Source organism: Hipposideros armiger, unplaced genomic scaffold (genome assembly GCF_001890085.2).
Source record: "Hipposideros armiger isolate ML-2016 unplaced genomic scaffold, ASM189008v1 scaffold_108, whole genome shotgun sequence".
Taxonomy (NCBI): domain Eukaryota; kingdom Metazoa; phylum Chordata; class Mammalia; order Chiroptera; family Hipposideridae; genus Hipposideros; species Hipposideros armiger.
In genome coordinates, this window is record NW_017731458.1 from 767682 (window position 1) to 785125 (window position 17444).

A 17444-nucleotide genomic window follows, 5' to 3' on the forward strand; every position below is an offset into this window, starting at 1 on the left:
CCGAGCTCCCCGCGCGCCCCCGACCCCGACCCCGCGGCCCGAGCGCGCCCACCTGAGCCCTTTGGCGCCCACCTGAGCCCGGACGCCGGCACCATGGCGGAGCAGGAGAGCCTGGAGTTCGGCAAGGCGGACTTCGTGCTGATGGACACCGTCTCCATGCCCGAGTTCATGGCCAACCTCCGGCTCAGGTGAGGGCGGAGCGGCCGTGCGCGGTGGCGCGAGCCGGCGTTTTCCCGAAAGGGGGCGCCCCTGCGGTGCGGCCGGATTGGGGGGTGTCAGGGGCGCGCCGAGCTGGAGGGATGGAGTACGGCCGGAACGGGGTATCCCCGGCTCTTGAGAAAGGACGCCTTGGGGCGCGGCCGCATCGGGGTGTCAGAGGCGTGCCGGGTTCAAGGGCTGCGCCTTCCTGAGAGGGGGGTGTCCGTGGGTGCAGTCCGGACGCGGGGTGGGGGGGATGGAAGGAGTGTGCGGCGCTGGAGGCAGCGACTGGGGCAGGGCAGGCTTGTGCGCTCCCCCAGGTAAGTGATGTGGGCGGGCCGGGTGACCTAATGGAAACAAAAGTAAAGGAAAAAAAAAACTTCAGGGAGAGTAGTAGCAGTCCCGAAGTCCTGGGAAGACTGGAGGGTTATTTTGGAGAGAAACTAGGGTCTCATCCCGGTTTCACACTTGCTTCTTTTCTTTTTCTCTCCTTTTTTTTTTTTTCCTGGCTTGTCTCCATCACGTCATTCAGGATGCTAAGGAGTGATCCCTGAGCTGTCTGTTCCGGGACACAGGCTATTTTTTAGTTACTCTCTAAACGTAATTAGACACGTTTCCAGACATCGAAGAGACTGCTCGGCTTGCCAGTGCCAAGATAAACTGTCTGAATTTGACAAGGCATCCATGGTTTCAGTTTTTTCAAGGAGTTATGGATGGAGCCCTTGTGTTATTGACATCCTTGAAAATGTCACAACTCAACGCCCCCAAATGGGCTTCCAAGACGAATTTTTTTTTTAGAAAGTCTTCTACATGTGGTTATTTCTCTCTTGATAGAGTAATATGTAAACAGCTTTAAAGTAGTTTTACTTTTTAAAAATATTACAGTAAGTGGAGTCTCAAAATAACTGAGTTTTATTTGGGGGGGGGTGTTTCCTGGAAGTTCTAGACCCATTTCTTATAAGGTTTATAGCTAAAGGTCATGCCATAAGCTTATAAAGTGAAAACCAGAATCTAGTTTTCGGTGCTTACCTAACCCCGCTTCTCAATATTAATTACCCCGGTTAACCTTAATTTAAATTTTAAAAACTCTCTTAAGCTTTGAAATGGCAAACCCTGTAGAGTGTTCATCTGTTCCCCGCCAGACTTCCCTATGTCCCAGAGGATGGAGCAGGGGCAAAGACCTGATTTTCTGCATCTAAGTATCACAAACACATCTCAGCCAGTGTGCCTGGGTTTCCTAATTTGTAAAACAATGAGGATCTTCAAGGTTTCTCAAAGCTTACATTCTCTTTTGCTTTCACTTATCCTTGGTTGCAGAGTCTCTAAATGTGAGGTTTGCATCTTAAGCAAGATTGTTAATGTGAGCCAAACTTAACTTCCTATGGGCACAGAAGAGAGCTTTGCAATTTAACTTTACATTATGCAAGGATCTCTAGGAGGTAAGGTGGAAGGCTCCACAGAACTGTAAATGTGCTCCCTACCTCCCAAAGAGGGGGCATGACAGTGAAGACAGGGAGAAAAGTGAACATGTCTATTGATGTAAATAATAGGTCAAGAAAACAAGAGTTGAGCCTTATGGAGCTTAGGTGATTCATTGCCAAATAATTGTACAAACTAATTGTTCTGGAAGTGCAGAGAGGGAGTGATGCCTTAGGCTGGCTTAATACACCATATAGAGGAGTAGAGGCATTGAGATGAGTTGTAAAGGGTGGGTAGGGTGCGTCCAGGTGGATAAAGTGGTGGGGGCAGAGGTGTGGAGGCATGAGAGCTGACTCTGTGTGGCTGATAATTCACTAAAAAATTAAGTTGTCTGGAGGGAAAAGAGTTGTGGGAGGAATCCCCAGGTCTCACTAGCACAACCTTTGGGTATTGCCCAGGTTTCCAGGTCTACCTTGACCCCAGTCTCCCAGTCAGTTAAGATTTAAGATTCTGGATGTTCAGATGTGCGTATGTATGCATATGCGTCTCATTGGCGTGAGTCCTTGACAACTCTTAGAATTGGCTGCAATTCTCCTTGTACAGATTCAGTGATTGTTCATGTCTTCCTTATAAGTGGGGAGTAGTTTGTTCCCGGTAGCCATAAACGCAGTCCCAGCAAAGGGTAACAGTGCCCTTGCCCTCCTCTCCTGCTGTAAACCGGAAGACCCAGATGGAAAGCAGTCCTCTCTCTGGTAGTTTGAATATTCTGTCACTCCAGTATCCCTCCAGACTATTTTAGTGTTTAGCTGCATGAGCTACCGGGCTCAGGCTGTTGTGACCCTGGGGCGTTTGATTTACTTTGAAGAAAGTGACCAGAAACTCACTGCAGAGCCAAGTGTTTTCATCTCCTGGAACATGGGTGGTTAGGCCCTACCGGCTGCACATTGATGGTTAGGCCCTACTGGCTGCACATTGATGGTTGTATATAGGCGGCATTGGAGTGTATTGCATCTCTCAGTGTGTGTGTGTGTGTGTGTGTGTGTGTGTGTGTGTGTGTGTGTGTGTGTGTGTGTGTGACTGTGTGCGTGCGTGTGCCACTGCCCTATCATTCCTGCCTTCCCCGAGCTGCGGCTGCTCCTCTCACTCCATCTGGAATGTCCTCTGCTCTCCACCTGGCTCTTCTGCAAGGCCCTCTTCCTGCGTTTATGGTCTGTGACGTACAATTAGGCATTTAAGGCTACAGTTGTTCCAGGGGTCTGTGTCACCCAAACTTGATTTTAATTTTTCTGACGGCAGCACCCAGCATAATGCTGGTCACGTGGTACATTCTTCATGACAATATTTTCTTTTTTTTTTTTGTAGAGAGAGAAAAAAAATGTTTCAGTTACTTTTTTTGAAGTTTTTATGGCATTGTCCATTTAGAATTAATCTTATTTTGCTAGTATGCTGGCTTTCTTTTCACCTCTTGGAGCGAAAGCTTGATTTTTTAGACATCTGTTGCAATTGACTTAGCTTCCTCCTTACTGTATTTTAAAATTGAAGTAGGTTTGTGTCTGAGCATGTGAGTCTGGATAAGACAAGATTAAAGGGGTGATGTGGATTCTAGTGTGTTAGGGCCTATATCTGAGAAGTTTCCGTTTTTATATTTTACTCTCATCCCCCAGGCTGCTAGTTTATTGGGGGCTGCCTTCTTTCTCTCCTAGAAGCCTCTTGCTCGGGGGGGAGATTTATTCTATTTATTTGTTTTTATTTTTGGTGGAGGTGGAGGTGCTGATGGTTTGGGCTGTGGTGGTAAGCTCCTCACTCCACTTTCAAGGATCTGCGCCCAGGAGTAAGATTCCTGCACAGGTACCTCCTGCCTTTGTGGTCAGGCCTGGCTCCTGCCAATAACCCTGATGACCACTTGAAGCCCTGACCGCAGCCTCCCCACCATAGTCTGCTTTCTTTGTAGCCACTTCCTTTTTTGGACCTGGAGCCTCTGGTTCCTTTTCTCCTTGCTTGGGCGATTCCTGTGTGCGAGTTCTTCCAGCATTCACATGCGCTTTGCAGATCTCTGGAAGTGAGCGTCCTGCCAGGGTGAGCTGCATGGGTCAGCTGGTCCTCCCTGCGTTCCTTAGCCACCCATGTGAAAGAAAGCGTGCAGGCCGCTGCTCTGGAGTGGGCACTAGCCGGGGACAGCATCCCTGAGAGACGGGCTTTTCCTTTCATGGGACCACGAAATAACACCTGAGGCTTCCAGGAGCCCAGTTTCCTCACTTTGTCGTTGGTGGATTCTGCTTTTAGAGCAGCGGGTCTCAACCTTCCTAATGCCGCGACCCTTTAATACAGTTCCTCATGTTGTGGTGACCCCCCAACCATAAAATTATTTTCGTTGCTACTCTATAACTGTAATTTTGCTACTGTTATGGATCGTAATGTAAATATCTGATATGCAGGATGTATTTTCATTGTTACAAATTGAACATAATTAAAGCACAGTGATTAATCACAAAAACAATACATAATTATATATTGTGAAATATTTATTTCTAATTACAAATAAATGAAGTTTTGTCTTGAAGCATGGAGACGGATAGAGGAGGGGTGTCTCGGTTCCTAAGACCATCGAAAATACGTGTTTTCCGATGGTCTTAGGCGTCCCCTGTGAAAGGGCCGTTTGACCCCCAAAGGGGTCATGACCCACAGGTTGAGAACCTCTGTTTTAGAGTAAGGGGTCGGCTCAGCCTTCTAACTTGGCCTCTTGGAAATTTCATTTTTCCTCCCCTCTTATCTCTGGCTTTTTGCTTCCGTAAAAGTAGTCATTGGAAGCACTCCATTTGCCAAGGCTACTGGCACCTTCTCACTTTTAACCTAACACAACGTGTATTTTATACCTTTGCTTAGACCAGGCCTTCTTAACCTTGGCACTGTTGACCTTTTGGGCTGGATAATGCTTTATTGCAGGGACTGTCCTGTGCATTGTAAGACGATTGTGCATTGTAGCAGCATCCCTGGCCTCTATCTCCCCCGCCCGCCCCAGACTCCCCCAGGAGCCAGTAGCACCACTCCCCTCCCATTTATGACAGCCAGAATGTCTCCAGATCTCCAGATATTGCCAAATATCCCCTGGGGGAGGGGACAGAATTGTCCCCATTTGAGAACCACAGGCCTACGCTGTTCTCACTCTCTTGGAATGTTTTCCTTCTTCCTTCATCTCTGCCTTCATTCCCTGCCTGTCACACTCTTACTCATCCTTTGAAACTAGTTCAGAGAAGTCTTTCCCCATCCTCCAAGTCAGGGGTATTTGCACTCTCACCTGTACTCCCAGGAGATATGGACACTTGGTCGTACTGTTAGAACTTATCATATTGTTGTTATCTGCATACCTGCCTCCCCATCAATTTGTGAGACCTCCAAAGACAGAGAACCCGTCCAGAGGTGGATCCAGGTTTTGTGGTCCTTTGAAACTCATGACAGTTGGGGGCAGGGAAAAAGAATATAAATTATGAATGCAAAATGAGATACAGGGCTTTGGAAGGGGACAGTGCATGTGCGTGGCCGTGATGCGGGTCCTTATGTGTTTTCTATCCTGCTACAGAATTTGACACCTATGCGTTCCGCACATCTTAAAATGAGTTAATTAAGCAGTCAAATATTGGCGGATGGTTCTTCAACCCGTGGAATCCTTAATTTTAAAACAGCATACAATTGTCTAAAAAATATTCTACTTATTCTAATACCCCTTAACCATGTGGGGGGTGGAGGGTGGGAGGAGCCAGTTGTAGAATTAATATGAAGGTGGTGAATGGGCACACACACACTCACAACACAACCTCTGTCCTCTGTCTCTGCTGCTCTTTGGCCATTTAGAAAATTTGGTGGGACAGAGGGTCCTCTTGGTTGCCAAGGGCAAAGCCGTAGATACTCTGGGTGGTCTTCAAGCAAGGGTAAATCTGCGATTGGTTTAGCGCTCTGGTTAGACTTACAGGAGAGGTGAATGGCACACTAAATCTTTTTGGCCTCCATGTGAAATTCTTTGGCAACCACTTTTTAGAGGCCTTCGGAAAAGGACAGTTTGCTCTGTGCCTGTTTTGCACATTGGCTTCATATTGGGACAAAAATGAGAATTTGGGTTTTGGAGCTGCCATTTGGAGTGAATCACCCTGCCGTCTTGTTTCCTTTCCTACTCTGTGACAGATTTCCAGGACTATTTTTATTCAGGGTCATTTGTTGACCCTGGAGAATTCTGCTGAATTTAGCTCCCAAATAGAGCCAGATGTGGGTGGAATTGAGCCCTCTGAAGCCGCTACTGGTGCGTTTCGTTGCAGATTTCTGAAGGGGTTCTCCTCCTACATGACAGAGATGAGCTTTGGCTTTTTGCTTCACTTGGAAACAAAAATGGTGACACTGGTATAAGTGGAACTGTGTTTATTTAATGACCCGTGTGTAAGTGGTCTTCATTGTGAATTATCCTAATGTGGAGAGCTGTTTGTTGACATTCTCACCTAAGTTCGAGCCAGCTCAGCAAAAAGGACCCTCTCTCGCAAGGACTGGCCCCCGTTCATGGTAATTCTCTGGCATCCGTCGCCGTGTTGCTGTTGGGACTGGTTTCTGTCATGGTGTCGTTGCCCAACCACTGCTGAGTCAATCTAGTGGGCAGCTCAGCTGTCAGTGGTGGCTCCAGCCCCACTGGGTAGATGAGCTGTTGATGAGCCTCACTGACGTGGCCTACAAAAATGTCAACTCAATCCATAAATGGGTTCAGAGGGTAATGGCATTTTAAAATATACATTCTAAGCCTCTCTCTTTTTGTCTTATTAAATTCCTTGGTTGAGATGACAGTTTTATTTCCTGTGGGAAGCAGGCTCCTTTCAGTTCAACTGCTATGTAATTATTGGTTAGATCTCTTAATAGAACAGTTTTCCCAAACTTTAGTTTTTGGCATTTCTGGGAAGAAGAGAAGGGAGAGTGTGCTTGCAACAGGGAGCAGTGGAAAGAACACAGGATTAGAGACCTGACTGACCAAGTTCAAATCCCAGCTCCACTTTGTTTAGTATTAAGACTTATTAGAGTAAGTTAACTTGCCTAAGCCTCAGTTTCCTTATACTGTATAAAATGATCTCTTTTCAGGGTTATTGGGATAAAATCACGTGATGTGTAAAAAGTGCCTGGTCAGTGCTTGGTACCTAATTCATCCAATTTACATTAACTGTCTCCCTGAATCCTCCCTGAGTGGCCTCACCTGCCTGCCTTGACCCTGTAGTTGCTGAAGAGCTAGCTGTTTTCACCTCTGTCTTCCTCACAAAGACAGATTTGTTTGTTTTGGTTTGGTTTGGGTGGGGCAGGAGGCAAAGATGAAAAATGTTCTAGAAAGGTTTGGGGCTACCTAGTGGACAACAAGAGCTTTGAGATAGACAGACCTGGGCCTTGTCCTGTTTCTGTCCACCCAGTGCCACCTGTGTGGCCCTGGACATGTTAGTTTGTCTCCCTGGGCCTTGGTTTCTTCATCTGTGAAGATGATGTGGGATTGTGAAGATTAAATACAGCACCTGTAAAACACCCAGTGTCATACCCATAGCACAGCAGGTACTCAGTACGTGGTCCTCGGTCTCTCTTCTCTTAATCCGCTGGTCCAGCCCTGGGACCAAGGACCCTTGGCGTTCCCAGTTCTCTCCATAACTGTCACCCCAAACATACTCGTAATCCTGCTCCCTCCATTGTACCCCTGTTTAATTTCTGAAAATTGGTTTAAACTCTTTGGAAAAAGAAATTTACTTAAAATTTCCAAAATATTTTATTCTGCAATGTCACTGTTCTCCGCTTTCATGAAAGTTGGCAACACTGGTGCCCGAAAGCCTTCGGCACTATAGCTGGGTGAGGAACCTAAAGTATAAAGTCCTTTTGTTTGTTTTAATGTGTTGTTTCCTTTTTTTAACTCTAGACCTTGTATATATATATATTTTTAAAAGATTTTTATTGGGGAATTGGGGGAAGGGGAACAGACAAGTTGCTGTCCCCTTGCTCCTCAGTCTAGTTGTGGAGGACGCCGCCCCACCGGCCCAAGTTGGCACCATCATTGTGCTCTTCCCAGGCGAGGCAGATCAGTCGCCGGCTTCTGGATGGCTGCTCACGGCGGCTGCTGGCCGCTCACGCTGGCTGCTGGCTACACACGGTAGCCCATGGCAACCCACTGCCACAGGGGCTGCAGCCTGTGCCATCACTGGCGACTCATGGTAGCCCAGCTCCAGGTCGAGCTGCTGTCCAGCATCTCAGCTGTAGAGGGCAGTGTCACTGGCCCTCATATGTGGGATCCGAACCGGGGCCCTCTGGCGTCCCAAGCCAGCTCCCAACCAACGCGCCACTCGGCCGGCCCTAGACCTTGTATATTTTTAATATAATCTGGCTTTAGCGCTAACAACTACTTACTTGAATTATTGCTGTGTGCATATCACTGTGTGGAGTGCTTTGACAAGGGTTACTTTTTAAGAAGTCATTCTTGGGCCGGCCGAGTGCTGTGTTGGTTGGGAGTTGGCTTGGGACACCAGCTCTGAGCAGCAGGGCCCCAGTTTGGATCCCATATATGAGGGCCAGTAACACTGCCCTCTACAGCTAAGATGGTGAACAACAGCTCGACCTGGAGCTGGGCTGCCGTGAGTCACTGGCAACGGCGTAGGCTGCAGTGGGGCTGGCTGGCAGCGATGTGAGCTTTCGTGAGCTGCCGTGAGCCACTGTAAGCAGCCCTCCAAATGGCCGGCGAGTGACTGCCTCACCTGGGAAGAGCACAATGATAATACCAACATGGGCCAGTGAAGCGACGTCCTCCACAACTAGACTGAAGAACAAAAGGACAGCAACTTGTCTGTTCCCCTTCCCCGATTCCCAAGCACTGCTCCTCTCCCCCAATTCCCTGATAAAATCTTTAAAAAGAAGTCACTCTTTGGGGTATAGCTTCCTTGGGGGGAACACATGCCTTAATACATGGATCAATGTAAAATAGAATATGACTGAGCCAAAATGAAGAGCGCAGACAATCAGTTATTTTAAGAAATTCCTAGAGAGAAGGAATCAACATATCGTATTTTTAAAGAAGACAACTGATGACAGCATAATGAAGAGTTATGTGTGTGTTATATACTCGAGTTCTGAGGGAATTCAGAAAAAGAGCGAATGGGATTGGGAGCGGGTAGAAAATGCTCTGTGGTAGAGGCACAACCTGAGCGGACCCTTGTTGGAAGAAGACCCCCTCTCGTTTGGAAGCAGCCCTTTCCCATGGCCCCTGCGGCCTGATGGCGTGTGCCACCCTAACCTCCTTTCCTTCTGTCTCTCCACACACTCTCAGCCCGAGTGGGCAAGCCATGCTGCTAACTGGCTTCCTTTGCTCAAAACTATTTCCCCCACCTTGGCTGCGCTTTTTTTCATTCTTGTCTTTTGCTGCCCCAGATTCTCCCAATGAGAGACTGAGTTAGGTGGATAAGAACCCTCTTAAAAAGTCAAATACTTCTAAGGCAACACAAGCACACGAATGTAAATTCGCTCCATCCATTCTTTCCCGTGCCTAGGTGAGATCAGTCAGGAGAGGCTGAGAATTTCATTTTTGAGAAATAATTTTGCAACAGGTAACTGTTCAGGGATAAGGCAGACCTGGGATGGAGAACTGGACTCAGGTGGGAAGGGCTGGGCAACGGATGGCACAAGCTCCAGTTCATTCTTGGGGAGGCAGGCCTCGATGACAGGAGGAAGAGGGCCAGAGAAAAACTGTTCAATGAAAAAATGTTGTCTGTCGCTTGTATTGGGGCCTAGAAAATGAAATGGGAGTTTGTTTTCTTCCTTTATCTTATGCCTAGTTACAGACCTTCTAAGACTCAGCACCCAGCCTGTGTGGTGAATACTATGGTCATTCCATTGCGGGTTAAGGAGACACTCATGAGCCAGCCCGTGAATCTAGTCGTGGCTTTGCAAAGTCCTCGGTGAACTAGAAATAGTCCGCTTTCGGAAAGGAGACCATTTTAAAGGAGAGCATTCTGATAAGTGACTTCAATTGATAGGGAGGGATTCGAGATCATTAACTGGTTCCTTCTTGATACTTTGCCTCCCTTCCAGCCTCCTCATCATTCCAGCCCCACCCCTGAAGATATCCCGATTTAGATTCCCAGGCACACCTGCTCATGGGAGAAGTTACTGCTATGGCTGAATAAGACCTCCTCCATTTCCCCCACATGTCGTCTCCTTGATGTATAGAAATGAATTTCACCTTAATGAGATTAAAGCATTAACTCTAGTAAAAGCTATTTTGCTTTAATCAGAAGATTGTTTACGGTGGACCATAGCTTTTTCCCAAAAGTGTCATGAGCCAATTCAGGGTTCTAAAAAAGCTAACAGGATAGATGAAAAAAAAAAAAATAGACCAAGGAACAGGCACAACTTTGCCTCATTCCTCCTCTCCATTCCCACAGTCGTATTACTAAGACGGGGTAGAATTACCGTGAACACACATACGCAAGGGTCACGAAGCACTGGAAGCAAGTAAGTCAGAAAACGGCTTCATCAAAAACAGTCATGCAAACACCAAGCAAAACTCAAACAATCTTTTCCCCCTCTGACCACAAAGTCTGCTTTGAGTAACTTGTACAATAGAGGATCTTCTATAGCAGGGCTAGGGTGATCCCAAATGGCTCTCTTACTGCTGCTTTGTGTTCGATATAAAGTCAGGAAAATTTTTATAGTTCATTAAAAAAGGTGAAACTCTATTAAAAAACTTATACTTATTTCAGATAACCCTAAATTGGTCATTTCAGTTTGGGCTTTTACAGACGTCTTGGTCATTTGAAGTTTATTGTAAGAATAGTCCTCAGTCATGAGGTTGAGTTGGCCTGACTCTACCACTAGCCTATCTATGTTCCTGTAGTTAAGAAGACATTATCACAAACAACAACAGCCTCAAAAGTCACCAGTGGTGTCTAGAGTAACTTAAATGTCAGGAAACGAGGAGTTTCTCCTTGCATATTCAACCTGTCCTGTCAGTTCACCTGTACACATGTCCTACCTCCAGCCTCCAGGTCCTGAGGTCAGGGTGAAGCCTTCATATCTCTGAAGGCTTATTTCCAGGCAAAAGGTTTTCACTTCTATCAGTGAATGAATATATGAATGCATAATATTTCAGCCTCTCTGATGCCTGCCTGAGCTATGTATTTACTGTATTTATCATTATATAACCTGATTTTTCTGTTGTAACTCCAGTCTTTGGGAAGATAGGAAAATGAAACTACTATTACTCTTAAAAAACAAAACAAAACAAAACAACCCTAAAATGTCTTTGGGATCTTCATGAAATGGTGGATTTTTTTTTTCTTTTAAAAGACTTGGAGAACTCAGACACATGAAGCCTAATGTACAAGGGGAAAGCATACTTTAGTGTAACCTTGCTGTGTGTGTTGTTGCTTTCCTTTGCAAGTTGACTCCATTGTTACCAGCATCATGACACTTTTCTATCACTTTGTATCCTTTGTGGAATATCTCTAAGTGCCTGCTTTCATACAGCAAATCCAGTGACTAAGCTCATTTAGACGGGTGCCATTTTTTATCTGCATTCTGTGGTGTCCTGTGCCATGGAGGTGCCTGAGAAGCAGTCTTGGATTCCAGGTAGGGGTGATGGAGTAGGGCTTCGGGCCCTCTGCTCTCTACTGCTTTCAGCAGAGCAGCTGTGCTTGGGCACATGGGGTTCCAAGGAATTTTTTGTTCCAGAAAAAATGCTATCACATTGAAAAAACAGTTTGAAAACCACCGGTCTACGTGATTGTTTTCCAGATGGCTTTTACCCTTGCAAACACACACACACACACACACACACACACACACAGAGAGAGAGAGAGAGAGAGAGAGAGAGAGAGAGAGAGAGAGAAAGAGAAAGAAAGATTTCCAACCAAAATAATTTAAAAACTAATGGTGCAGCCTAACATAATGAGCAAAGGAAATATTTCAGTTATCTAACTTAAACATGACTATACTACATACTGTATAACTTAAAACAATTTACTTCAGTTCTCTGAGCCTCTATTACCCAGCCTTAAAGCGAGACTGGTCCCTGCATTACAAAGCTATTTTATTAAATGAGATAATAGGTGGGTTTTTTATTGTTCCTAACACATCAAGGGAACTCAAATGTTAATGCTCTCTCATTTTTACTCCTTAAACAGAATATAAAGAATGCGGTTTAATTTTTTTCTTAATGAGTTAGATCATCATGACCATAGTTATGAATACTTGTTTTAATGCCCTAGGGATTTATTGAGATACATGTAATATTTTGTTCCACGCCAAATTGATGTGAACCAATTAATGTTTCAGAGTATATACATAAGTTTCTATAGTTTCTTTCGGCGTGCCTCCCTGTGAATTCTCTCTCCCCTCTTAATTTATAAATCTGCTCTGAGACGAGCTCATAGAAAAAACAGAGTTAATGTGTTCTGATGAATACTGAGGGGTTGTCTTGGGTATGTCAGTCGCAGGACATGAGTTTTTAGATGTCTGTCTTGCTTTGTTTTTAATCTGCTCAGAAGTATTTTTCAATTGTTTCGTGTGTTTGGCTGGGAAGGCATGTAGGCCGAGGCTGAGCTCTGAGTAGCTGAGGTGCTCCTCGAAGACGTAGTGCTGCCCTGGTATTTCAGTTATTAGTGTGGTGGAACACACCAAAGCATGCTGAGTGCATTTTTCCACCCTGTGTCACGTTATGATTGCTTGTTGATTTGCGGTGGGCAGATGCTATGGGCAGAAGCTATTACTGTTTGCACCCCTGCCGCTTAGGTTCCTGTTTTATCTGAAACCTTTACTGAAAAGGAGCCTCCTCTTTAACTTCTTGATTTATCCTAGGCTGGCGGTGCTCACACTGGGCTTTGTGTCAGAATTGCCCAGCTTTTAAAATACACAGATTCCCTGGACTCGACCTCCTCGAGACCCTGATGGATTAAGTCTCGTTCATGTCCAGGCTCGGAAACACCGTCCTGGGCTAATGGCTCTTTCATGCCACAGTTATGTTCTGTTAAAGCTAAATGGGGTGTGACTGGAATGGGAGCTGACTGTGATGTTAACGGATACATCATAACTTTCTCAAGCAATCAGCATGCGTAGCTCTTTCTGTTATGATTATTAAATCAATTCCATTATTTGATAGTCACACTTTCTTCTTCATCCTTTCCACACATTTTCTATTCTTTTACCCTTTGGTTATAGTTGTGCACTTTTAGCATACGGCATACACATTTTAAGAAAGGAAAAACTGTGTTACATCATACTCAATAAATACTGACAACAAAAGATGAATACAAGTCACGTTTGACTTCTGCAATGACAAGAGGTGCTCAAAGTGGTTACCGTCAGCATCCAGACACTTCTGATTACGGCGAACTACTGCTTGAGCAACATTGACCAAAGTGTCCACTTGTATACATTTTTTTGGCACCCTCAGTATTTATTTCTGTCACCAGGTTCTCCATACAAAAAGGTATCATGTCATCCTTGTTAATACCTTGATATATTTCCTTATAATCTTTCATGTATAACTGTATGTATTTTAAAATTTGGGATCTTCCTGCTTATATGAGATATAATTTTGTAAACAGTTTTCTCATCTAACATCGTGTCTTAAGCATCTTTCCATGTCATTAAGTTGTCTTTGAAAGTACGCTGGCAACCGCGTCTTCCTTCTTTTCTGGATATGCAGGGACAACCCAGGGTGACATGGTTTCTGCTCCCATAGAGCTGATTATCGAGCTGGAGAGACATACAAAACTGGTAAAGGACAAAACAATAATTACAAGTAGTAATAAATGCTATGAAGAGAAGAGCGGGGTCCCTGATGGGGAAATGGCCGTGGTATGTGTGCAGTGCGTGCACGCTGCAGAGAAGGCATTTTAGGAGGAAGTTGGCTTTAAGGGAGATCAGAAAGATAAAGAACCTGTGTGTGTGTGTGGGGGGGAGGCAAATGTGGGGGTTGGGGTAATCAGATAGGAGAGCGTGGTGTAGACCAGGCAGAATGAATCAGGAGGGAGGTAGGAGGCAGGTATTGACAGAGAGACAGGTGGATGCTTGGTGTATTTCAGAAACTGATGGGCATCCAGTGAGGCTAGAGTCTCTGGGCAGAGTGGGCACAGGTGATGATGGAGTTGTTGCCAGGGACCACACTGTGCAAAGGGTCTCGGGGAATGAAGGATGCAGACCTTTAAGTGCACTGGGAAGTGATTGAAGGGCTTTACACACCCTCCCACATCTTGCAATCGCTTCTGGGTGATAGCATACTTTTTTTTAAGTATCTGGCCTTCCTTTCACGTAGCTGCCAGAATTCCCCAGGTCTGAATGTTTGTTTTTGTCACGTTGGTGAGTAGAGTATGGAGTTGGCACTTTTCCCCTACACTTTTCCTTTCACGATAGCAAACACAAATACAGCCCTATTTCCATCTGTTGTGTGACGAAGCTGTTTCTCGGAGTAGGCAGCCCAAGAGCTGTATTTTCTTGATTTAAAATAAGTCAATCTGTATAACGACTAATTGGCTACAATGGATTTTCAGGGGCTTTTTTTCTGATTTTGTGTTCAAGCAATAAAGGAAGAATCCTGAGCCACAAATTCCCTCATGAGGCCTCTGAATCATAGGATCTTCATGCTGGAAAGGAACCTTGAGGTTATCTCTGATGTAGTAGATACATGAAGTTGGGAACACAAAAAGTCTGTGGTTTGTCCAGGATTCTTCACTAGTCTAGTGGCACAGTTATTACTGGAGCAAAAACCTCCTAGATCCTAGCTCTGTATTTATTCTTCTACTTTTCCTCTCTTCTTAGCTGTATTGCTTTGCAATCAAATAACAATTCTTTAAGCTCTTTATTATTCCCCCACTGGAAACAAACTTGCTTGAAAAGATCCGAACAGGTTGAAACAATGGAAAAGTTAACAAAGTAAATAATAAGTAAATCTCTAGTTCTCTACTGAAGGGCAATAATATAGATACAAAATACCATTGCAGCAGTGCCACAGATGAGGGTTTCAGTAGTCTATACTATGTATCAACATTGACAGGGGCCTTATCAAGAAATAGAAGTTCTACTCAGGCTGATCCCACCTTTCCTGAAGGGGTGAATAGCTCCCATACCACCCTGTATCAGTTAGAATGCTGTTGGCTGCAACTGAAAGAAACTCGGACTGAACAAAAAGGAAACATATTATCTCACACAACCAGAAGTCTAGTGGTACAAGAGGCTCTGCCAGTCCCTTAAGGGCTCTGGCTCCACTAGTCTGTGATGATTGTCTCAGGCCTGCCCTTCTTGTGCTGGTTTCATCCTCAGGCTGGTGGAAGACAGTCACAGCAGCTCTATGCATTCCATCCAGACACAGTCACCTCCAGAGGAAGGAGAGGAAACCATCTGCTTGCTTGTCTTGGGCTTCTTTCTTAGGAAGCCCCCAGAAGACTTCTTCACGTTTCATTGGTCAGCATTTGCTCCCATGCACATTACTAAACCCATCACTGATTCCCGGGAATGTGGTTATTGTGATTGATTTAGAATAGTCAAGAGTTGAGGATGGAGTTCACTTTTCCTGAAGCACATGGCTTTGTGGAAGGGAGTCAATTCCTGAACAAAACCTGAGTCTTTTAGGGGGGGATGAATTTTAGAGGCAGTATATTTGAGTGATGTCATAGATATATGATATCACTTTAGATATATATATATATCACTTTAATATTAATTAAGATATATCTATATGTCACTTTAATATTCTGCCATATATATCACATCAGTAATTATTATTCTACTTTTCTTTAAAATATTTTTTCTTAAAATATATGTACTTTAACAAGCTTTGCAGACAGAATGGTGTTCATGCAGAAAAGAATGCTCAGTGTGATGAGGGCACTTTAAACTGTCACTTAAGAATGACTGAAGGGACAAGGTATAGGGTATGATAACTTTGGTGTATTTTCCAATGCCACCAAGCAATTCTCAGTGGACACCAACCGTGTTTCTTAACAAATATAATGTGCACAATTCTGGTATTATCTACACGGAGGTAGTGTCAGATCCCACAGGTTAAGAGTTCAGTCCCACAAGACTGCCCCCTATTTCAGACACTAGTCACAAGTCCAGGTTGTCACCTGTGCTTCTGACCAGCCAGCTATTAATTGGAGGTTCCCATGACCCCTTTTTCTGATTTGATTAATTTGTTAGAGCGGCTCACAGATAGAAACATTTGCTTATGCTTAGCAGTTTATTGTAAAGAATATTATAAAGGATAGAGACAAACAGCCAGATAAAGAGATACATGGGCTGAGGTCTGGGCTACCAGGTACTTCTGTTCTGAGCACACTATGAAATATTTAGAAATCAATAGGTGTGATATATTTGATGAAATAGGTTGTATAATTCCATTTTTGTAAATAAAAAGGTGAGTGACACGCCATCCTGCTTTTAAACAAAAAAAACAAGATGCGTTAAGGGCATCTTGCTGTGCCAGAAAGCAAGGAAGTCCTCAAAGAATGGAGGAAACTATGTAGAAGATGTAGAAACCAGCTAGAAGGGGCTCCTACTAGCTACATCTGGGTCAGTTTGAGCATCAAATTGAAATAGGAAACCATGAGTCCATACTTACATAAGCTAATACAAAAACTAGTAAATGGATAACTTGAAATTTGATGAGTGAGATATTTACTTAGCACCTGCCTACAAAATGCTCATAAATTAATATCAAAGAAGAATAAAGGAACATTGTTGCAGTAGTGAAGCTAGGCAGACACTAACTCTCTTAACAAGTGACCCAAAGAAACAGAACAGTATCAGTCATGGCACAAATCAGATCACATATGTTAATTCCCTGATTTGATTGTTGTGTCGTGATTGTGGAGGAGAATGTCATTGTTTTGTAGGAAATACGAATGGTAGGGCATCAGGTCAGCAAGTTACATTCAAGTAATTGAGGAAGAAAGAAGGCACTTGCCACTTTTTTTGTAAGTTTGAGATTGCTTTAAAAAAAAAAAAAAGTAATTGCTACCTAGACATCAAATGGGTTCCGAGAGGATGTAGTCTCTGATTACCAGGATTTGTTGCAACAGAAGTTGGAAGTTCACTCACTGAGGTTGCTGTAAAGGGATGTTATGCATCTGGAAGATTGGTATAGATGGCCTCTAAATCCCAAATGCTAAGACTCTGGGTGTCTGTGTACATATTTTAAAGTAGTAGTTGAATTTATTAAATGACATTTATGCCTTCACTTACTACAAATCAGAGGAGAATCAACAGGTATTAATTAAAACTATTTGCTAGAGACTGTGTATACAAAGGACTGTGTGTGACTCCCTAGAAGAAGTTAATGATGTCATTGGGTAAAAAGGGCATCGACAAAGCATGTGACCCCCATAAAGTAGTATGTAATGTGCGCCAGATTGTTGCAGTTCCGAGCAGAAGGCTGTTGCTGTGAGCTTTGGTGATGAAAGAGGGCCTTCGTAGAGGTGTAGGATTGGGCTGGGTGGTGGGGATGAGTAAGACTTAGGTATGCATGAAGTAAGGCTGGCAGGGGAGAACATTCCATGCTGAGCTGCTTCTGTAAATGGGCAGGATGTGTTCGGGGACTAGGAGAAGACTAGTCTGACAGGTTTGGAGGTTTCATATAGGAGAGCCCTGCTTTACATTCAGTGTGGTTAGGAAGCTAGGACTAGCTTCCCTAAAAGGGAAGATGGGGAGGGAACTAATGACCAGGACAGCTACCAGCCACCTGACACTGTGTCCCATGGTTGTTAGTTAATCAAATCCATCCATTCCTTCATCTCTCTTCATCTATTCAGTCTTACAAGATGGGTGTCTTGCTCATTGTA

General features: G+C 44.4%; 1 protein-coding gene and 1 long non-coding RNA gene across 3 annotated transcripts in view; one reads left to right on the top strand and one right to left on the bottom strand.

Moving 5' to 3' along the window:
- The window catches only part of LOC109385153 (uncharacterized), a 4133-nt gene extending 3977 nt beyond the window's left edge, over positions 1–156 (bottom strand). For both annotated transcript variants that reach the window (XR_002124564.1, XR_002124563.1), the window contains exon 1: positions 73–156. This is a non-coding gene — a long non-coding RNA (uncharacterized LOC109385153). The remainder of the gene's footprint in view (positions 1–72) is intronic.
- Positions 7–17444, top strand: part of MYO1D (myosin ID) — a 299149-nt gene continuing 281711 nt past the window's right edge. Inside the window, exon 1 of the mRNA XM_019647087.1 lies at positions 7–188. Coding sequence (XP_019502632.1) covers positions 94–188 — 95 coding nt within the window. The 5' untranslated portion in view covers positions 7–93. The remainder of the gene's footprint in view (positions 189–17444) is intronic.